The sequence below is a fragment of the Sylvia atricapilla genome, chromosome 26 (genome assembly GCF_009819655.1).
Source record: "Sylvia atricapilla isolate bSylAtr1 chromosome 26, bSylAtr1.pri, whole genome shotgun sequence".
Lineage (NCBI taxonomy): Eukaryota > Metazoa > Chordata > Aves > Passeriformes > Sylviidae > Sylvia > Sylvia atricapilla.
Genome location: NC_089165.1, coordinates 333,886 through 355,918, shown reverse-complemented (window position 1 = coordinate 355,918; position 22,033 = coordinate 333,886). Strand labels below are relative to the sequence as shown.

Sequence of the window (22,033 nt, the reverse complement as noted above, 5' to 3'; positions counted from 1 at the left end):
ATGAAGATATTAAATGGGGCTGGCCCCAAAACTGAGCCCTATGGAAAGCCATTGGTAACTCATCTCCAGTTGGATTTAGTTCCATCCACCACCAGTCTCTGGGCCTAGATCATGACTCACACTGATGCATGGATTTTAAAAAATAATTTACCTTAATCACTATGAAGCTTTGTCAGATTAATTATAAAATGCTCATGAGCTCACCTTTACATTAATTTTATTCACAGTTTATAAACCTTAACTCTTGTCATGTTACTTGGAATCAATGCAGAAAATGAGGATGATGAAATCGATGCATTTGAGCCTGTGACTGTGTCACTTCAACAGCTAAATGGTTTACTGACATTATGGAGTGATCCATGTGTCTGTTTCTTCATCTTTACAAGCTGAAACTTCTTTTATCTTCAAGTTTTCCATCAGTAGCTGATAATCATAAGCCAAAATTGTATCACAGTTGGGAAAAAAAATGTATTTGGACTTTTATAACCAGACATTGCATTCCATTGTGTACAGCTGTCAAAACTTAACCAGGGAGAGGCTCTGCTTAGTTCTGAACCTGCATTTAGATATGTCTGAATTGGAGTTTTAAAATGGCCTAAACAATCTGGGAGTTCACAAATGCAAACAGAATGGATACAATTTTTTTTCAAAGGAAGGTGTACTTTGGGCAAAGGTGAACAAGCAGAAGCAGGCCCTGGGTGCAGAGTTCCTCCTCTCTCACAGGGAATGACAGCCTCCAAAAGGCTCGGTTCTTCCTCCCTGCTCTGTTTTCCAGGAGGAGCTGGTTTCACTGGCCAAGCAAAGTGACTTGTTGGTCAGAAAAGTGGAGACCTTGTTCAGGCACTGGCGGGCTCAGGGCCACCCCAGGCTGACAAAGAAGTTCTGTGAGGCCAAGTGGATGGGTAAACTTTTGTTAATGGAGACCTCCAACAGGCCTGCACATTATCACTACCCTCTGCCCTGTCCTTACCCCAAACACACTACCAGGGGAGCTGCTGTGGCTGAACAACACAAGAAAGCACAAAAATCTTCACAGCTTTAGTTTTCCACAGGTTGTTTGCTCTCGTATATCAAATCATCCTGCATATCTCAGTAATACATGGAGTCAAGGTGGAGAGAGGAGTCAGCAAGCCTCTTGATCAATACAATCAAATTATTCCTGGTTCTCACCTTGAAGTTTAATGCTGTAGGTACATAAAGACTCCCATCAGGTAAGAGATCTAGTCCTCTTCCCCCTCTAAAAAATAAATTATTCATTGCTTCAATCATGTTATTATGTTTTAAAAAACTCTCCACCTGAAATTTGTTCAGTGCTTCCTACTGCAGCATTTCTGAAGAAAGTAATAAATCCCCCAGTATTCCTGTGCCATCACTGAGAAAAATTGGGTGCCTTCCACTGTTTGGGGTGTATAAGCATTTGATAAGTGATCTACAAACAACATCCACACAACAAAAGGAGACAGAGAGAGGCATCTTGGTAGTCTTACTGCATCCTCTTTAACACTGATGGAATGCCTAAGGAATTCGGCCAAAGCAGAGCCTGGTTGGGCTGTGGATACCCTGATGCCTTAAAGCACATGGTTCCATGTGCCAACAGAGCTGAGATTCTGCACATCTCTGTCCAAACAAGGACAAGTTCCCCTGTAGGCATCCTGAGCACAGCCTGGGGAGTTATTTCAACTCTGGAGGAGGTCTTAATTCCTTGTTTTCTGTTTTAGTTTGAGATTTACATTTTATTTCACCTCATTCTTCTCTGGACTGGCTCTTCTGTATGATATAAGTATGTGAGCAGGGTCATGCTGTGAAGTTACACCTTTCAAGGGGTCTTTTTTCATTTCAAATGAACCTGATGATCCCAGGCAACTCTAAAGAGTCCATCCGAATATGATGTGTGGTCATGACTATGGGTGCAAAGCCAAAAAAGGACAAATTCAGGGATTCAGGAGCAGAATCCTACCTAACCCTGAGTCAGCAGTTCCCTTCTGCTTGGGTGGAACTGGCTAGGTGTCAGTGATGTTACCCTGCTGTTCTTGTCTTAGATCCTTGTGTAAGTGCTCTCCACAGTTATCCACACACAGCTCCTGCATCTCAGACAAGAGCAGACCCTGTCCTGACTGTGGCTGCTACCCACTGCTCCAGAGACTCTCTGTATGACATCCTGTACATTCACTAATGATAAATGCATTTTGCCAACTACTTTCTTCAAACCTCAGGGCCAGATTGGATCTAGCATGAGTACACTGAGTTCTTACAATACCTCTTCCCATGGTCATTACCTGTCTTTAAAAGTCTCTGGGTTCTTACTGCTGCCTTCTCTATGCACAGAAGCTCTGGTTTTGGGACCACACCATATGCTGGTTGAAATTTTCACAACCGGTGAACAGCAAACACATGGAATCACAAGATACTTCATACTGGAAGAGAGATAAGAAAGATTCTTGTCCAGCCTCCTGCTTGCAGCACTTAGCTGTGAGATCAGACCAGGTTACCTAAGGTTTTTTCCAGTTTAGTTTTGAAAACCTTCAAGTATGGAGACAAGCACAAGCTTATGACAAAAAGCTTTATATTTATAACTCATTATATCCACCTGTCTTATTTCAACACCCCTCTATTTTCTCATCCTCACATTATGCTTTAAGCAAACAGTTTGACACCTGCTTGGTGAGCTCCCCACACGTTCTCCACGTGACAGCCCATGGAGAGTTCTGCTCAGAGCAGGCACCTCTTCTCACTTTCTCTGTCACCCATGTCTGTTTGGAAGTGGCACTCTGTGGCACAAAAGGTAGTCAGGACATCTGACCTCTCAAAGCAGGGATAGAGATGACATGTCTGCATCCCTGAAGAGGGGACACCCCAGCTGCTCCCAGTCTCTTTGCAGACAGACCAGGACTAGTCCTGTCCTTGAACTTACCTTGTCAATGCATCAGCAAATGGTTCAGTCAGTTGGAACAGGAAAATTTAGGCATGACCAACACCTGCTGTCCCAAACATGGATTGAATGAAGGAGAAGACTCTTTCGCTCTCCTGAATCCAGGGCTAGGCAGAGCTGTCACACTGCCTGTCATTTGTCTTACAGCCTCTACCACCCATACTGGGCTGGTTCTACCTCCTGGAGTTCTCCTTCTGCTGCTCACTGGTGGCCACCCTGCTCTTTGATGTGAAGAGGAAGGTGAGTGACAGTAGCACAACCACAACCAGATGGTTCAGTCAGCCTCTACCATGAGGCTATGCCCCTGTCCCGCTGTCAGCTCCCTGGGTGTTGTGGTGCATTTGGGGTTTTGCCAAACTTCTGCATGCTTTTGTTCTTTGTTTTAAAAATGTGTGTCCTGTGTACCCTTTGTTAAGCTCCTTTTGGTCTTTCCCAAGTTATGAGTCCTGTCCATCACTCTGCAATCCCTCCCTGAAGCCTGGAAGCTTCTAGTGGGAATGCTGTGTGATTTGACAGGGTCTTGTTTCTTCCACCCCTTTTTATGTATAGAATTGTTTTGCTAATTGTCTTTTGTCCTGGGTCACTCCCCCTTCCCTTTGTAATTGGTTCCAGACCTGTACCATTCCCCTTTCCACATCCCCGATACTTAGGGTGAAATCCAGAGGGAAAAAAGTCACTTTTATGTGGGTCACTCTCTGGGTGAAATAAACCAGGTTAAAACCCACGTGGAGTCCTCCTTTCTTCCTCCCCATCATCACGCTTCTGTCTGAGGCCAAGACCCACAGAATCAGGAAGGTCCCAAGCTGTACCCTTAAATGTGAGCTTGGTGCAGGAGCTAGCCAGAAAGTAGCACCAACCCCCCACACCTGGGGGTGAAAAGGAGAAGGCACAAGTGCTGTTTACGAAGACTCTTGTGCATGTGAAACCCTTCAGCTCTCATATCCCACCACTGCACCTTGCACTGGGCCCTGCCCATGTGAGGCATAGCCCTCCTGTCTGCTAGGCTATGGAGGTGCTGGGGGCTAGGGTCCCCATGGCTGGTCAAGGGACAGGCACTGGGGGAACATGGCATCACGGCCTTTCCCAGCTCACAGGTGCTATCCACACCAGAGATCTGTGCCCCCCTGATGGGAGGGGCCTAGCCCTGATGAGGGTCCTGTAAATGTATGTGTGACTTTTGCAGCGTGGGCAATTGAAGAGGTATGGGCAATTGAAGAGCTCCTCCATTATAGCCCGGGGATAGGAGACCTGCCTCAGGCCAAGAGCAATCTACTGTCATTACAAAAGGCCTTCAATAGACTGAGGAGGCATCTGGAAGAAAATATGGGGTATTAGGAGAGCAATTTTGGAAGGACAGATTGATTCACAGAAACTTTAAAATGTCTGTCTTCCAGCATGTTTGCACCTATGTATATCTCACAGGTAGTTATCTGGGTCTCCATAAACTGGCATAAAGGACAAAATTCTCTTCTTAAGATTGTGCAGGACCTCAGAGAGCTATAGTGTGGTGGGAAGCACTGATGATTTGTGGAGGTGTTTTACACATCCTAGTGAGGCAGCAGCATGCAGAAACATGCTGCCTGGGCAAGGTAAGGCTGACAATCTCTCTTCTCATGCCAGGACTTTAAGGAACAGATTATCCACCACATTGCCACCATCACTCTGATCTTTGTCTCCTACTATGCCAATATGATATGGTTTGGGATGATAGTCATGCTGGTCCATGATGCCTCTGATTATATTTTAGAGGTGTGTTACCCTCACCTGGAAATCATGGAATCACAGAATGGTTTGGGTAGGAAAGGACATTAAAGCCCATCTCATTCCAACCCCCTGCCGTGGGCATGGACACTTTCCATTAGATCAGATTTCTCCAAGACCAAATCAACCTACCCCAGGGATAGAGCAAACACAGCTTCTCTGGCCAATGTTTGCCAGGGCCTTACCAGCCTTTGTGTAAATAATTTCTTCCTAACATCTAATCTAAATCTGTCCTAGTTTAAAACTGTTGCCTGTGTAAAAAGTTGCTCTCTGGGTTGCAGGCCTGTGCTCGTGCCTGTGGTCAGCACTATAACTGTGTGGGTTGCTGCACATGACACATGTCAATGCAGTGCCTGTGAGTGAGACACATGTAAGTTAGTGACAAAGCATTTAGAAAGTGCTAGTTCTACTGATCTTGGGGAAAGGTAATTGGATGTAAAGAGACTAGGACACATCACTACAGGCCTGATCATCCTTGAAGGATGTGGGAAATCCCTCAGTCCCTAGAAAGAGATCACAGGCACAAGGGATATACGAAAATTTGTTTCTGTACAGATTGCCAAGATACTCCATTACCTGAAAGGGAAGTGGCTCTGTGAAGCAGTATTCAATGTTTTGCTGTTGTTTTCATCATCTCTCAGCTTGTCATTTTCCCGTTAATGTGAGTAACATTTTGCTGCCCTCTGAATGTGGGTGTTATGCACTCTTTCAGCTTCTGGAGAGGTGACCCTCCATGCTGAGGGGGGAAAGGCAGAGAACAGAACACTACAAGTTCAAAGACTAATTCAACTGGAACAGAAGAACCCACAGAAAAAAACCCACTAGGGTTTTAACTATATTAATGAATTGATGCTTCTAATTAATCCAGAGCCACGGCCTCTTCTCTCTAAACCCACTCCTAATGTTATAAACACTGGTTCCTTTGAGAGAAAGAAGGTGCAAATCATACTGGTAAGAATTTCCCAAGAAATTCTTAGCAGACTATAAAAGCACAAAGGTCTATTAAGATATAATTACTATAGAAAAACCAGCACAGGAAATTTAAATGATCCACCATGTATCTGAAATAAAACAAGAAAATCATGAGGGAATCAGGAGGGGGGATACTCAACATGCTGGGAGGGCATCAGCAATGATTCCTCCAGAAGCCACACTCAGGTACCAGCCTTGGAGAATGGCTTTTGCGTACACACATCTGGCAACTTTTCCAGCTTTAACTGGGCTGAAAATGTTCTTTTATCTTTACCATTGCCAAGTTACCTGAAAAAGCTGATAGTGACTAACTTCCCATAAACTCATTCCACAACACTAGCATTATAGTCTAATCTTTAAGTTTTCTTTCAAACCAAACATTTCATTTGTTACACCAAGAAGAATTTGAAAAATAGGACATGCTATACACACACAAAAGGATAAGTCTCTGTTGCTGTCCTATGTCCCTGCCCTTGCTGCATACCTCCACTGAAGATGCTGAGTTTTGAACTTTGGTCGTGTTGCCATTTAGTCTGGATGCCTATAAGGCATCTGGTGGGTTAATAAGAAGCAATAAAACCTTGAGGCAACTTGCCTGAGAAAAAGTACAACTTCAATTGTCTCCACTACAAAGTGTGAAGCCCCAATATCCCAACCTGCTGTACCATAATGTAAGGACAAAGAAAGTAACAGGTGTCCTGGATCAGACTAAGGGTCCATTGAGATTAGCACATCTCAGCACCAACAGCAAGCAGCAGAGGTCTAGGAAAACAAGCAAATGCATGCTGTGTCCAACAAGGTTTTAGAGCATACAATATATTCATGTCTGTCTAGGTTTAGATAGACAGGCATCTGCCAGGAAAGATTGGAGTCTCCCTTGGAATGTAAGCTCCCCCCCCCTTTCCAAATTATTACAAATTTGCAATTAAAAAGCTGCCAGGCAAACATTTTGGGAATAGGTATAGCAGTTCTTTACTAGAGATATTAAAAATACAAATGTTGTAGTACAGAAGAATAAGCAAGCAAACAAACAAATTAGCAATCCTAGAAAACTCTGAAATAGTCAGAAATACAACCTGACTCCCTGTTGGTCAGGGTGTTGGAAACAGCCCAACAGTTAAGGCCTCCTGGAGTGGCAGATGTGGTCCTGTTGGAAGCAGCAATGATCCTCTGGAGGCAAGGGTCCAGAGATGGGTCCAGTCTTCCTTTGGGAGTCCCGTGGGAACACTGGATGTCTGGGGACACTTTCTGCTCCTTTATATCTGTGTGAAGATGGTTTGGCTCCTCCTCCCTGGGTAGAGCATCTTACAATAGCATGATGTAATGTGTCATGTCATTGGTGAGCTTTAATGGTCCGTTAACAGAAGATATTCCCATGGGAGTAGTGGAAGACTGAACAGAGATAAGAAACACTGCTAACTCGGTTTTTAACAGCTGGCTTGTTATCAGAGAAGGCAATTAACCCCTCCCTTCTGGAGCTACAACAAATAAAGAAAATCTCCCTATCTGGGTTTCAACAGATGGAATAGAATAAACTTTTTGGGTTTTTTTGTTACAAAACCCAAGAAAATGTCATGGGTTACTTGTGGAGGAAGACACGTACTAGCACCTCATCATTTCTCTCCTGTGCTGAACTGTTCTCTGTGCTGTCTGCTTTCCATTTTCAAACCAGTGCTGTCCTCCTTTCTGATCTTGTCACTGAGAATACATGTTGCAATAGGACACAAAACAAAGATGCTTGACTCCAATCAGAAGGCAGTAGAAGTCAGAAGGCTTTATTTACAATTCATAAAAGCCCTTTTATAAAAAGCTGTGCTAAGGAGGCACATTATTGGACCATAGGACTGACACCTCTCCCATTGGCTAAGTAGCAGAGATAGAAAACAACACCTTGTTACGGGAAAGGAATATTGTTTACACAAGGTTGTTTTGAGGAAAAGAAAACTGTTGAAAAGTTTCCCTTGGGAAGACCTAGCAATTCTCAGGCTCAGAAAATATTGGCTCCACAGATACAGACTTTCTGTGACTTTTGCTAAAAATAATGCTGTGCCCAGCTGGTCATTTGTACCCTTAACTCTTCACTAACTTCAGTTTAAAAAGCCATGTATTATCTTTTTATTTAAATGTATGGTTTCACTTTTGTCCATTGTTCCTCTCAAGATTTATTTTAGGAAAAATGTTGCCAGCTCCTGCCTCTTCTAAGAGAGCATTGCAGGTTTCTGATAGCATACCTGCCTGCAAAGCCTATTGCATTGTTGGTGATTTTAATACAGAGCTTCTGCAGGACCTCTGGGACTTGCTTTGCGAGAGCTGGGCACAGCATGAAGCCTAGTGGTGCCATCCTGGCTCAGCTCAGCTCTGTCCCAGGGACACATCAGCCAAGTCATTGCACAGAAAGATCCTTGTAAGTGTGAAGGTATTTAGGCTGCTTTAGTCTTGTGTCTTCTAATTTGCGTCTCTCCCTCTTTCCCACCGTGTATACTATTACTTTGTGACAAAAGTTTTGTTGCTCCCCATAAGCTATCTCATAAATGCTTACCTGATGATCCTGCAATTGTTACACATTTTCTGGTCCTATGTGATTATCCAGATGATCTTCAGTGTCATCCTCTGTGGTGAGGAATGAAAAATCTTTGTCTCCTTTGTTCCCCCACCGTTCTGCAGGAAAGGAGGAGAGAAATGGGACTGCCCCACAAACAGCCCAAGAGCTTCTTAAGGCATATGTTGGAAGTTGTATGGATACCATATGTCACAAAGACCAGAGCAGGAGCTCACTTCTACCTTGCAGCTATGTTCTAGTGACTTGGGAGCCATCCACAGACATTTCTCCTCGCTGCCTAATGGCTTCTCAGTATGTAGTTTTGGAGAACTGGAACCTGTTGGTATGTCCGAAGTGGAGAAGGAAGGTAAGCCTGGTAGATAGCACACAGTGTATTTGCATCTCTGAGTTTTGGGTGCTGTCCACAGGTTCTTGACGCATGCCATAGTTTGTATAGGGATCACTGAGGGAAATGTTGTCATTGGAGAGGGCAGTTCCCTAGCCTGCCTTGCTAATGTAGGGAAATGGCATTGTGGAAGCATCTGAAAAGATTTGTGAAAGCTTTGAAGACCCATGGTCAAAAAAACCTCTCCACCATGGTGGTGCTGTGCTTTCAACTTTCTTGAGTTACCTCTTCACCGAAGCTAAATTACAAGAAAAAAGCAGTTTTTCTGTGGAAATTATGGAGGATACTTTACTAGTTTGAAAACAAGCTAGAGGGAGCTTCCAAATCAGAGCTACAATTTAATATGGAAAATGAAAATAAAGGCAGAAAGCAACTGGCTTAAACTGACAGTCAGATACAACCTGACACCCTGTTTATCAGGGTGGTGGTAGCAGTCCAATTCAATGGTGGCTGCGGTCCTCTTGAAGTGATAGATGTAGTTCCGTTGAAACGCTGATCCTGTAGAAAGGTCTGATCTTCCTCTGAAGGTCCATGGAGGTTATGTTCTTCTTCTCCTCTTGGAATCCAGTAAGTAAGGCTCCTCATGGTTTTCCAAACCTCAGATTATATTGAGGTACGAATGCTTGGTTCCTCTCCTAGGTGGAGCATTTCACAATGGGATAATGTAATTTATGAGTCATGCAATGAGACCTGATGGCCTATTTGCAGAAGATATTTCCAGGGAGGTGTTATCAGGGCTGAGTCATGGAAGAGATAAAGAACACTGCCCTGCCTTCATAACAGTTTATGAAGACAGTGATAGAATACATACTTTTGATTAACCTAAGACAGATATGCTCGTCGAGGTTGTAGACAATAGCAAAATAAGAAGCCCAGTTCATATGCTTGCTGGACAAATCTGTGTTGGCTTTCACAACTTCAACAGTAATAAACTGCAGAGGAAAATATGCTGAACTACTATATGTAGAAGAATATTAACTTATTTTCAGGAAGTCACCTTACAAGAGCATCACAAGGGTGACAAAAATTAGGTGAAATCATTATAGATTTAACACCTGTCAGCTAAAGTCAATCTCCCAATGCAGCGACTGGCTTTTAAGGACATGATCACACTTCTTTATTTTTATTTTAGCTGCCAGGTTAAGCCCCCAGGGCTGTGAATGAAAGCATGACTGGTCCTCTCAAATATAATTTAAACTTTCTTTTCTTCAGAAAAGACAAGATACCAGAAGTGACACCGAAGAGAGTGACAGGAGCATAGGAGAGGATCTGGCAAAGGACAAAGATTAACACAGGGCCTGCTGCAAAACACCAGGATCCAGGCAGTCTTTGGACTGCAGGAAAGCTGAACAGGAGCTGGGGGAGAGGATGGACAGGACTTCACTGCTGTGTGCCGGAGGCCTGGGTGGAGGTGAATTTCATCATATGTATAGGAAGTTAAGTCACTTCAGGAGTTTTTTTCTATAATCATTCTGTTAGGATTATTCTTTTACTACTACTCTATGATCATTCATCCAGGAAAAAAAAGGGTATACCAGCCAAAGTCCCACTGTATAAAGAGAAGAGGGGTTGAACAAGCTGCTGAAGTTACGACTCCTGTCTGTGATTGTCTGAAAGCCTTCGCAAAAGGTCCAGGAGATAATAAACTAAAACTGGGGAAGATTTAACCAATTTCCAATTTCAAAAGACAGTTGCAGTCATTGCTAGTCACCCCATGAAAGCACTTGCATGTGAAAGGAACTGGTTTAAATGGCAAATAAGTTTTCACTTGGGAAGTACAAAATGGTCAGGCTCTAGGATAAACCATTTCTGCAACTGAGGCCTGGCAAAATCATACAAACTGTATTTGCTGTATGAATTATACAAAATAGTTCTAATGTCTAAAAGATTTTGCTTACTGAATGTCTATTTAGGGAGAAGTCTCCTAAAATTGAAAGGAACTAAATTCTTCCAAATGCACACTTTTCCACCAGAAATTATACATAGTAAATGGAAGCTTTCTATATGGATGTATTAATTTTGTTGAGATTTCATTTTTAAAATTGGAAAATAGGAGCGTTACAACACTATCATTTTAACCAGATAGTTGAGGGGGTGGATGATGCTCCACCTTGTAATTTCTTGCATAAGATCTAATTTTCAGAATTTATAGTATAACAAAAAAAATTAATTAAATGTAAAAAATTAAATGCACAACAAAAAATCTGTTTTATGTACATTTTGCATTAAATCCTTTTAGAGTATTAGATCATATATTAGTAGGAAAATCTTTGAAGCTTGCTGGCAGTCTGACATCGTGTTACTCAAAGGCTGAACCAGCTTTCCCTTGAAGGTCTCTGGAACTTGGGTCTGCAGGCTGCAATGCTAGAAAGCAGGCAGCTACTCTCTCTCTGTAGAACATCACCTTTGAGCAGGATGTCACCTCACCCCCACTAGCTGCACTTTGGCGGGGTACAAGATCCTTCCTCGGGATCCCTGGTGCAAGAGTTTGCCCATGAATTAATGTACCTTGTCCCTTCAAGCACGATGCTTTCTTTTAAAATCCCAAATGATACATGAGAATGTCAGCATTTAAAAGATTTGTACAGCCTCCAGGGCACAATTGGCCCCTTGTCCCAGAGAACTGGCCCAGCCTTGGCTGCTGCAGCCCCATCATGGGGCCTCCAGCTCTGCAGTGGGAGCTGGCAAGGAGAGGAAGCCAAACTGGACCTAGAGGGCTCTGTGTCTGCAGGCATGCTATCCTGACAGAGCTGTCACAGTGGCAGGGTTGATTTTGACTAACACCTCTCAGTTTTTAGGGCCTCTCCCCTTCACTAGAGATGTTAATAATTCAGCTCAGGAACCTTCTTGCTGTGTAACAGCAGAGAACAGACTCTGACAGCACAGATGACAGTATTAATCCCAGTGCAGCCTTCCCAGCTTGCTTCCCAGTTGCACCAGTAGGGCAGACTCTCTCTCCAGCTTTGGGAGGCCTGAGTGCCCTTGGAGATCAAACCCCTACCACCCTAAGTCCATAGTTCTGCCCAGGAAATGCTCTTCCTCATACACAGTTTTTAATTACAGCTATGTGCAGGAAATTGCTCCTTGCACACACATTTTACTGTTTTGGGATGGGCATTTGTATTCTGAGTCTCTGCAGCTGTGGACCCAAAGACAACTAAGGAAACTGAAGCCAGTTTCTTAAGACTCAGTGTGCTAATGTTTGTCATTACCTGCCTGAATCCATAAATTGTCTCACTCTTTCTATGGTGCTCTCAAGCCTGGAATAAAGGTAATTTTAGCCATAATTACATAACCTGTGAAACTCCCTTATTTCAAGCTAAAATGGTACTGATATTAAGTATGGCTTGACAGCAATTGCTGTTTGGGGTTGTTTTGCTCTGTCCTAGAGCACTATGGGCTTATAATCCTGCTGAAGATTCCCCTGACACATTTGATTTATTATTGAAATCCTATGATATTTTCTAATACTGAGGCACTGATTTTCCAGCTGTTCAAAGGACAGAGAGACACAGAGGTTAAAGGTCAGAACAGCCCTTTATTGAACATCAACCCCAAGGAGTTTACGTTCCATAACAGTACCAACCACCATTTTCAATAATGACCTGCAGCCTTTGTGTGTACAAAGTTTTCACTGGCTTTTGCTTCAAGTTCATTTGTCAAGTAGAAAAAAAACTGGTAAAGTTACAAAGGAACAAAACTTTAAAAATGTCACAGGCCAAAGTTGATGCAATCCAACTCCCTTCAGCTGTAAAGCACATGATCTTCCACTCTTATGCCCACATACCAAATCTTCGCACAGAGACACAGCCATGAATAGGAAGGGGGCAAGGGAGTTTGTTATCTATGACCTGGCACATATCAATGTAAGGATCAAAGAGAACTACAGTGGGGAGGGCACTGTTTCCTTTCCTCTGTCCAAGGAGATAAATTTGTCCATTCACAGTGCTGCATCCCATGAAGAACTTCTGGGTCAAGCATTCCTCGTTCACCTGGGTCCATTCATCTGTCTCCACATCAAATCGAAAAGCTCCACCTCCTACAGTGTACAGAGCCCCATTCAGGGATGTGATGCAGAGGTCATACCTGAGAGAGAAGAAACCCTTGATCAGAATCAACAGAAAGATTTGGCCCCTGAAATATTCAGAGTAACCTTGGTCCTGAAATCAGAAGTCCTGTTTAAACAGAGAATCACAGAAGTGTTGCAGGAACAGGACTTCTGAATTTCTACAGTCTAACCTCTTCTTGGAGTAGGACCAACACTGGAATCCTTCATCTTCTGCCAGGTCCCAGAATATTATTTCCTACCTTGGAAGAGGGGAGAATGAGATGACATCCCAGCTGTCTGTCTCTGTGTTCAGCCTTTGCACTCCATCATATACATGCCCATTCTCATCCAGGCCACAGACCACATAGATCCTGGTTCCCACACTGACCGCGTCTCCTCTCTCCACTGGCTGCGCCATAGGACTCATGCTTTCCCACTCTGCCTCCATCAAAGCCATGCGCTCCACTGCTGGGATTATCCCTTCATCTGTGCTCCCGCCAAGAACATACAGGTAGAGCCCCACTCCTACTGCACAGTGGCTATTGCGGGACTTCTTCATGGCTGGCCCTTCCAGCCAGCAGTTGTCCAAGCAGTTGTAGATAAGCACCCAATCCACACTGTACCACACAAACTCATCCCGGAAATATCCTCCTGTCACAAAAAGGAAGCTCCCTGGAAAGACAGCAAAGAAAATATTTGTCACGTGAAGGCTAAAAATTGCTCCTCATAGCTGGGGTTCTCATTTCACCCTGAGCTGTACTGACAGGCTGAGGAGAGAAAATCACTGCTCTGTCAATCAGTTTGCAGTATTTAATTCCTCATCCACACAGATACATTGGGCCTACAGTATGCAGCCAGTCTTTCCAAGCCTGCTCCCATTTTTGAACAGAATCATGGAAACACTGGATGGAAAGAACCTTGGGGATCTCACTTCCAAACTCTTACCAGAATAGAAGGAATATTCTGTATTACCAATACTAACATAGGAAGCCATAGTATTGAGCTGGCTTGAGAGTCTTGAAGCATGATTTCCCAACATCTATGGATAAGTTTGATGTAATGGCAACTGTAAATCAGAAGTTGCCTGTCATCTGTCTAAACCACTACAAAAGAGAGGGCCAAAAATTACACTGTTTATAGCCAAGTCCTTAGACTAATTCTAGATAAAGCCAAGGTAAGGAGCTTGGCAGACTGTAGTTTCTGCTGCATGAGAACAGTGTTGTCTAGCATTCTCCCAGGACTAAGGAAAACAAAATCATTCTTTGAATAAATATGAGCCCAAATATGAGTGAGGTTTTACAATGCTGAGCACAACAGTTTTACAGCAACAGCCAGACTCCCTGCATGAACTCTCAGTCTCAAACTTCTTTCATTTGCTCAGTCTCCTTTCTCTGTAAGTTACCTACTGCTGCCACTGCATACTGGGTGAAGTTCCTGCGCTGCAGTGGAGAACAAGCCTGCCAGGTCCCTGTTTTAGGTTGAAAGAGAAATAATTCTTGCTGTTCCTTGTCATGCTTTCCTCCCAGGACATACAAGGTGTCATAGCTCCGACCAGCATAAGGACACAGTTTTGGATTTTGCCAGCTGGGTGGGGGACAGCTGTCTAACTTCCGAATTAGTCTGGAAAAGGTATCTGTCTCTCCAGCACGCCTGCTGCGTTTCACCAAGATATCGAGGAAGGACAAACTCAGAAAAGTGACTCTGACTTCGCCCACCAAATCCAGAAATTCTTCTTCTCTAGTTGCTGGGTCCTCCATTATCCAAATCATAATACTGTCAAAGACCACATCCTCTCTTGAAATGAAGAGGTCATCACTTTTCAGGAGCCGCATCAGCATTTCCTTGGGTAATGCCTTAAATTCCTCCTGGTATATCACATGCCCCCAGTGAGTGAGAGCCACATTCATCGCAGACACATACAACTCTGTAAAGGCAAATTGGTGTGAGTAGGTCATCAGGCCCAGGCAGTTAGAAACATGCAGTTCTCTCTCCAGAAATTTCTCACACAAGAGTTTCACCCTGTCAAACTGAAAAAAATCAGCTGTTTCCAGTAAGCTGGTCACATTTTCTTGACCTATGAGCACTTGGGCTGTGCGAGTGAACTCAAGTAGTGCCTGAAAAGGCACTGCATTGATCCCTTTGATCACTATGTGCTGTTCAGAGCTCTCTCTTGTTCCTCCAAAAAACATGGCTTCAAAATATCGACTGTGTACTGAAAGCACCCTACGGCTGACCTGGAAGAGTCTCTCTCCAACCTCAAGAATTGTATCTGCAATCATTTCTGTCTGAGGTTCTAGCTCCTGTGGTTCTTGTGCAGGCTCCATGCTTGTAGACTGCCAGGCAGTTAATTTTAACTCAGTCTTATGCAGCCCTTACCCATATGAGGTCTCTGGAAACACTATCCCCCTAGCTAGGATAAATACGAGATAAGCCAATCTTGTTCTAAAAATAGAATGTTTTCTACTCTCCTGACTTGCTCTTCTGTCTTTTCTACTGCTTTCTGAACAGCAACAGCAGAACAGCTGTATAACAACAAAAAAGCAGATTTGACTGGCATCTAACTTTTACCAGGTAAGGCCTGGTAAAAGCAAATAAGGGGAGCTGTTAGCCGAGCAAAGAGCCTGAGCTAAAAAGAAAAAGCAGGAAAAACAACCAGAAGATTCCCAAGCACTGAGTAAATATCAAGAAGTTGTAGAAAACATTAAACCCATTTAGAAAAAAGCAACCATTAACTTATCTTTCATTAGTTCAAGCTTAATTAAATACCAAAGTGATTACAGTTTTTATCTAATTTTAGTAAGAGAGAAGAGGAAGCAGTAAGCCCCCATTCAAACATAGACGGCTTCACATGTTCAGTCATCCTCAGTCTGAATGCATTAAATAAACATAAATGTAGGACAAGGAACACCTAATGCCACAGTGAATTTTCCCAAAGCTATTATGTGAAGATTTGCATAGTGACCTTGCAGTCTCTTACCCAAAGAGCCCATACCAGCAAGACTCACTCCCAGTTCCTGGCAGAGCTCAGCAAACAGAAGCTGTGCCAGTGCCTCACCATGTCCATCATAAAAACTTTCTTCCTTATTTTTAGTCTGGATCGCCCCTCTTTTAGCATAAAATATTACCCCTTGTTCTATCACAACAGGCCCTCCTAAAATGTCTGTCCCCTATCATTTTCATATTCTTCTCAGGTTCTTGACTCCCAGTATAACCTCAAAGTCTGTGCTGCAGAAAAAGAGAGACATGCACCTCACAACAAAGTCCAAGCAACCAATCACCTGAGCAGGAAATGTTGGTAACATGCCCCTCTCCAGAGCTTAGGCACTTGACCCATGGCTTCAGGCAGATCTGACACTGAGAGCCCAGAAACCACCCCAGAGGGCCCCAGCAGGTTAGTTTCTGATGCTATACTTCAGAGTGCAAAGATAGATTGCTGGTGTTAATGCCAATAACATGCTGCACTTTCTCCCACCTAAAGGACAGTTCAAGACTCAGTTCAGGCTGATGGCAACCAAATTCTACTCCACACACTCTAAATAAGGATTCTTTTGAATTGTGCAGTTTCACAGGCAAGTTTTGTAGCATTAGAAAGAAACTAGGTTGTGAGAAGCACAACTTTACAGACAGCTCTGGGAGCCCCCAGATTAAAATCCAGACACACCCAAGTTCACACAAGCAATACAACACACAAAACACCTGGTCCGTAGTTTCAGAAGCTCCTGCAAGTCAGATTCACTGAAATGAAATGTACTCTAAGCTCCCACCCATTTTGGAGCTGACGCAGGAAAGGCCATGCATGGGAGAACAATGCTGTGGCCAAAATAACAAAACAACCTGTACTTGCCATGTGCTCTTGACAATCTTCAGGAACAAAACTGCTGCTGCCAGCAAAACAATTCACTCTGCTACAACCTCCTCATAAAGGGTTCTCTACAAAGGCAAGAGCAAGTGGCAGAAGCAGGTTACAGGCTCCAGGCATATACCTCAACTGGGCAGTATTTAAAATGCCTCAGAAGAGGGATGAGATGCCACCAGGCCTTTCCCATCAATTCCATTTGAAGCATGGCTTCTGCTCTGGTTCCTCCTGATCTTGCAGTGTTTATGCACCTCCTGAACTAATTTAATTTAGACTTATGGCTGGAGAATTGTTATGTCAGCTGTAGTGCACTTTTACAGACTAAAAACCAGACATTTAGAAACAGATTAATTTGTCTTTATTCACTCAAAACTCCTCAAATCTTCCATTTTCTGTAGTATAAAAGAAATAAAAATGTTTACTTACAAATCAAGTTATAATAAGCAAAACCAGAAGTGGATAGCTACAATATAAAAATATGCAGTACTTCCAGACACTGCCTACAATTGAACAAATGTTAGGATATTAAATATTCTTCCCCCAAAATTCTAAGTATCAAATAGATATCTCCATAAGTTTCAGGTAACTCAACCAAGAATTATCCCACAAGTTAGACCAGTCCTCCTGTAGAAATGTGTGAGCCTGCTGATACACAAATCACAGCCCACCAATTCTGGAACAAGTGCTGAAAACAACCTCGGCTACATCCCTTGTAAAGGTGATGACACTACACAAGGAAGTAATTTTCTGCCACAGAAGAGACTAACTCAGCAGAAGACGACAACATAATGCTTCCTTCACTGAGTACTGATACCTAAGAGGAAGAAAAACATGTTCTACTGTATTTAGGCTTTTAATCTGGAATAAATACATTTTAATGTATTTAAAAATTGAAAGAATATAACCAATATTCGGGGCATTCTTAGCTAATTTTATGGGGTTGTTTCAAAACTCACAAGATCAAGAAGGTCTCAGAAAATTTGACAACATGTTCTCTTCATTCTTGACATGTTCTGTCAGCTCTAAACAACACAGCTATGCACTTATTTGGGGGCTGGGAGGAAAACAAGAGCATACTTCTTACATTCCCCATCCTCTCATCATTTATGAAAGCCACAAAAATAAAAGTTGACTTTTTTTCACACTAACAAATACACATTCAAACTCCCCCCCAAAACAGGACACTTCTTAGTTTTCTCCAATGACTTGCATCCCTGAAGTTTTCAGAGACAATCCAAAGAAAGCATTAGCCATCTTGCTGCTGAATGAAAGGGTTTGGAATAGCTTCCATTCCATCCTGTGGACAAATCAGAACCACAGAAGTCCCTCTGCAAACCACAAGTCCCAGCTGACGTGTGTCTTCTGTTAGTTTAAATTGATCATCTGGATCTAAAAAGCAGAGATCCATGGTTAGAACAGGAAAATAAGAAAAAGAAACCATATTCCATCAACTTCAAAAGGCACAGACATATATGTTTTTTCCTGGCATAACTGCTTTGTTTTATTGAACACATGGACTAACAGGTGATTGCAGCAGTGACATCTGATATTTTCATGACCTTACTGACAGCAAGCAATAAAGAAATTTACTTTGTATACAACAAAAAGCACAACACATTTATTGAAGAATTCAAAGGCCCTTTCATTCATCTAACCAACAGTATACATGCAAGTGATTAAAAAAAGCTCTTGATCTGATTTCAAATATCATTATAGACAAACACTTGGGGATTAATGCAGATCAGAAAAAGACCCTGACTTCTCAATGCACTATTAAAGAGAGTCCATTTCCAAGTCAGGCCAGACAGGGCTGGATTGGGACAGACATTCACAAATCAGCCAGTTCTACCTTCCATGAGATACCTCTGTATTCAATAGAAATGAACAATACATTTTAAATCTACCTTTTAAAGAGAAAATTCAAAGCTTCAGGTGTTTCCTTTTAAGCAGGTAGGAGAACACTCTTCAAAAACACTGCCCTATCAAATGATATGTTTTGTATCAGAGAGCAGAAAGAGAAACTGCTTTATTCAAGCTCTAGAGGACAAGGGCAGCCAATGAGAAAACTGCAGATGAGCTCAAGCAAGGAGTACCAGTGATGTTCTATCACAGGGAATGTGCTTAATCTAACTTTGGCTGTAGAATCACATTTAAAGGTCATCTAGTACAGCCCCCTCCAAGAAGCAGGGACATCTTTAATTAGACCCAGTTGCTCTGAGTCCCATCTTTGAATGTTCCCAAGGATGGGGCAACTACCACCTCTCTGAGAAACTTGTCCCAGTGTTTTTATCACCCTCAGTATAAAAAAAATGACACAACCTCTTCCTTGTATCTAAATCAACCCTACTTTAAACGCATTACCACTCACCCTGTCACAACAAGGCCTGCTGAAGCACTCACCCCTTCTCGTTTCCTTTTATGTGCCTTTAAAGTTCTGAAAGGCCACAATAACATATCCTCAGAGCCCTCTCTTCGCCGGATGAACACTCCCAGCTCTCCCAGCCTAGCTCCAGAGCACAGGGGCTCCAGCCCTCAGAGCATCTCCATAGCCTCTTCTGGATTGGCTCCAGCAACTCCACATCCTTCTGATGTCATTCCCCAGGGCTGGAGGCAGCTCTGCAGGTGGGAACGAGGCAGAGGAGGATAATCCCCTCCCTGGGGATGAATCCCCCATCCCCAGCAGGGATGCAGGCAAGGATACAGCTGGCTTTGTGAGCTGCAAGCACATATTTTACAGCTTCTCATCCACCAGCATGTCTATGTCCTTCTCAGCAGAGCTGATCTCAATCTGTTCATCCCCCAGCCTGGATTGTAGGACCTTGTACTTGAGTCTTGCTGAACCTCATGGGGTTCCTCTGACGCCCTTTGCAGGCATGTCACCTGCAAACTGAGGGTGAACTTGATCCCACTGTCTGTGCCACTGATGGACACTAAACAGTACTGGTCCCCACAGAGATCCCTGAGGGACACTCTGTGTCATTGATGTCCATGAGGACATTGACTACTACCCTTGGGATATGACCACCCAACCAATTCCACATTCCCCAAACAGTCCACTCATCAAATCCATTTCTCTTCAATTTAGGGAGAAGGATGTTGTGGGGGATTGTGTCAAAGGCTTTACAGAAGCACAGATAAAAGACATCTGTAAGCCCTTCCCTTGTCCACTGATGGAGTGCTCCATCACAGAAGACCACTGGGCTGGTCAGACAGGATTTTCCCTTGGTAAAGCCATGGTGGATGTCTCAAATCACATTCCTGTCCTCCAAATGCCTAAGCAGAGCTCCAAGGAGAATCTGTTTGATGATCTTCCCAGGCACAAGAGGTGACACTGACAAGACAGGAGCTCCCAGGCTCCTTTCTACCCTTTTGAAAAATGGATTTAGTGTTCCCCTCTTTCCCATCACGTGACTGCCATCACTTTTTAAATGTTTTAGAGTAGCTAGGGAACTATATCAGCCAATTCCCTCAGGAACCCTGAGTGTATGTTGTCAGGTCCTATAGACCTACCACCTTATCTCCTTTACAAGATAGTTATGTCAAGCATACTACAGTCTGGGTGATGTTAATCTACAGTTTCTGCTTATTCACTCACAGACCTGTAAGATTTCTGTCAAGAAAACCACTCAGGGAGGAGAAGCTTTCCAAAGATTGTGTATTACTTACCTCGCATATACTCAATAGTACCATCCAGCACAAGGTTCAGAAGAGGGTCAAATCCTTTCAAGACACCACTTGCTATTGAAGACCACACAGAAAACAATGATTAAGACCAAAACAAGGTATACAGCAACAGAAGACTTCATCAAAGGTACATTCAGTTCCCCAAACCTGTTCCCTCCTTCAGGTAAGACCAAGCAAATGAGGCCAGAGATATTAAATAGTATCCCCTTTATCAATGGCAAGTACCCAAAAGTTGGTCTGCATTGCACCAATTAAAACTTACAGCCTTCTCAATCAATTCTTCAAAATGTTCTTCAAGACACAAACATTTTTGCTTTCAGCCAATTTCAAGGGTCTTTTAAGAATACTGTATAATAAATCAGTACCAGTCACACAAAAAAAAAAATAGACAACTCCAAAGCAAAATTAATATCCTTAATGAAATATTGTGGTTAAAAATGAAGCAAGAACATATTTTAAGTTCTTTCCTCAAAACCCCCATCTTCCAGGTGCCCTCCTGGCACATCATGTCTTTAGCATAATCACTGCCTCACGGGAAGGCACTGCAGATAGACCAGCACTTCGTCCTAATGGAGAATATGATTCCACAAGACTAGTGGCTGAATATATCACAAAATTACACAGAGTGACTTCTCAGCTTGACAAATACACTTATCAGCAAGGAGTTCAAGTAGCTTCCAAGCCCTTGTAAGCATCAGTCCCAGTGGAGTTTTAAAATGCAGCAGATGGTCAACTCAGACAAACAAGTGCCTGCGGGGGGCACCAACCGCATTCGGATGCGCCTTCCCAGCTGGGAAAGGACGGGGATGGAAAGGCACGGTGGCATATATTGAACCACGAACTCCGGGCCTGCTTACCACGTCAAGAGATAAAAGGCACGACAGCTGTATTAATTGTTACATCCACAAATGTTTCTTTGTTCCTTTAAGTACACTCTTGTAACGGAAAAAAAAAAAAAAAACCAAAAAACCAAAAAAAACCAAAAACAACCAACCAACCAACCAACCAAAAAAAAAAACCAGCCAAAAAAAAAAAAAAAAAAAAAAAAAAAAAGACTGTTCAAGACAACTAATAAGAGAGATACACAGATGAGCCATAAAGATAAAAGTGCACCCAGGAGATGAACGGGACAGTTAAACGACAAAAGCTTCACACCAGTAACTGCAACCACTACTAAGTTAAAGCACCCGCTACTCCTCGCCTTCTCTTGGTGGGAAAGCAGCGTGAGCAGGGCAGAGCCGACAGGCAGCGGCTGAGGAAAACGCCGAAAGGCAAAAGAGCTTCGTACTGCAGCCACGCGCGGGGCTCACCTTCCCGCCCGCCCTGGAATTTCACCCGGATGGTCTTGTCGATGTACTTGGAGAGGTCTAAGATGCTCTCCTTCTTCTTCTTCTCCTTATCCTAGGGCAGAGCACAGCGGCCAGTTACAGCGAACTATCCGCGGACACACAGCCCCGGAACTGCGGGATCCCGCAGCGGCGGGGCACGGGCACGGGCACGGGCACGGGCACGGGCACGGGCACGGGCACGGGCACGGGCACGGGCACGGGCACGGGCACGGGCACGGGCACGGGCACGGGCACGGGCACGGGCACGGGCACGGGCACGGGCACGGGCACGGGCACGGGCACGGGCACGGGCACGGGCACGGGCACGGGCCCCATCGCCGCCCGGCGCCGCACGACCACGGAGCCCAAGCCACCCCACTCCTCACCGCCATCTTCCCCGCGCCGCCGCCGCCGCCACCGCCGCTCGCCATTTCATTCGGCACCGCCAGAAGTGACGTCACGTCTCGGCGGAGCCCGTTGGCGGCTCGAGTCCGCGGGGCGGGACGTCCG

At 43.8% G+C, this 22,033-nt stretch overlaps 2 protein-coding genes and 1 pseudogene across 2 annotated transcripts; 1 reads left to right on the top strand and 2 right to left on the bottom strand.

Annotated features, from left to right (window-relative positions):
* On the top strand, positions 1-9,897 carry LOC136371768 (ceramide synthase 4-like; annotated as a pseudogene).
* Positions 9,898-12,125: 2,228 nt separating this feature from the next.
* On the bottom strand, positions 12,126-16,744 carry LOC136371958 (kelch-like protein 24). The gene is made up of 3 exons (XM_066336357.1): positions 14,058-16,744; positions 12,916-13,327; positions 12,126-12,693 (listed from the first exon to the last, which is right to left on the bottom strand). Exons 1-3 carry the CDS (start codon positions 14,977-14,979, stop codon positions 12,381-12,383), a joined length of 1,647 nt encoding a protein of 548 aa, XP_066192454.1. The 5' UTR covers positions 14,980-16,744; the 3' UTR covers positions 12,126-12,380.
* A 108-nt stretch (positions 16,745-16,852) lies between these two features.
* Positions 16,853-22,020, bottom strand: LSM7 (LSM7 homolog, U6 small nuclear RNA and mRNA degradation associated). The gene is made up of 4 exons (XM_066336358.1): positions 21,910-22,020; positions 21,506-21,596; positions 20,178-20,249; positions 16,853-17,900 (listed from the first exon to the last, which is right to left on the bottom strand). Exons 1-4 carry the CDS (start codon positions 21,952-21,954, stop codon positions 17,758-17,760), a joined length of 351 nt encoding a protein of 116 aa, XP_066192455.1. The 5' UTR covers positions 21,955-22,020; the 3' UTR covers positions 16,853-17,757.
* Between the last annotated feature and the right edge of the window lie 13 nt (positions 22,021-22,033).

Excerpts from the sequence above, each read along its gene's own strand:
- LOC136371958 (XM_066336357.1), bottom strand. The coding sequence starts at position 14,979 with ATGGAGCCTGCACAAGAACCACAGGAGCTAGAACCTCAGACAGAAATG. Across the intron at positions 13,328-14,057 it reads GTATGCAGTGGCAGCAGTAG|GGAGCTTCCTTTTTGTGACA; the intron begins GTAACTTACAGA and ends CTGTCTTTCCAG. Across the intron at positions 12,694-12,915 it reads TCATTCTCCCCTCTTCCAAG|GTATGACCTCTGCATCACAT; the intron begins GTAGGAAATAAT and ends CTTCTCTCTCAG.
- LSM7 (XM_066336358.1), bottom strand. The coding sequence starts at position 21,954 with ATGGCGAGCGGCGGTGGCGGCGGCGGCGGCGCGGGGAAGATGGCG. Across the intron at positions 20,250-21,505 it reads ATTCCAGGGCGGGCGGGAAG|CAAGTGGTGTCTTGAAAGGA; the intron begins GTGAGCCCCGCG and ends GGTCTTCAATAG. Across the intron at positions 17,901-20,177 it reads TACTATTGAGTATATGCGAG|ATCCAGATGATCAATTTAAA; the intron begins GTAAGTAATACA and ends TCTGCTTTTTAG.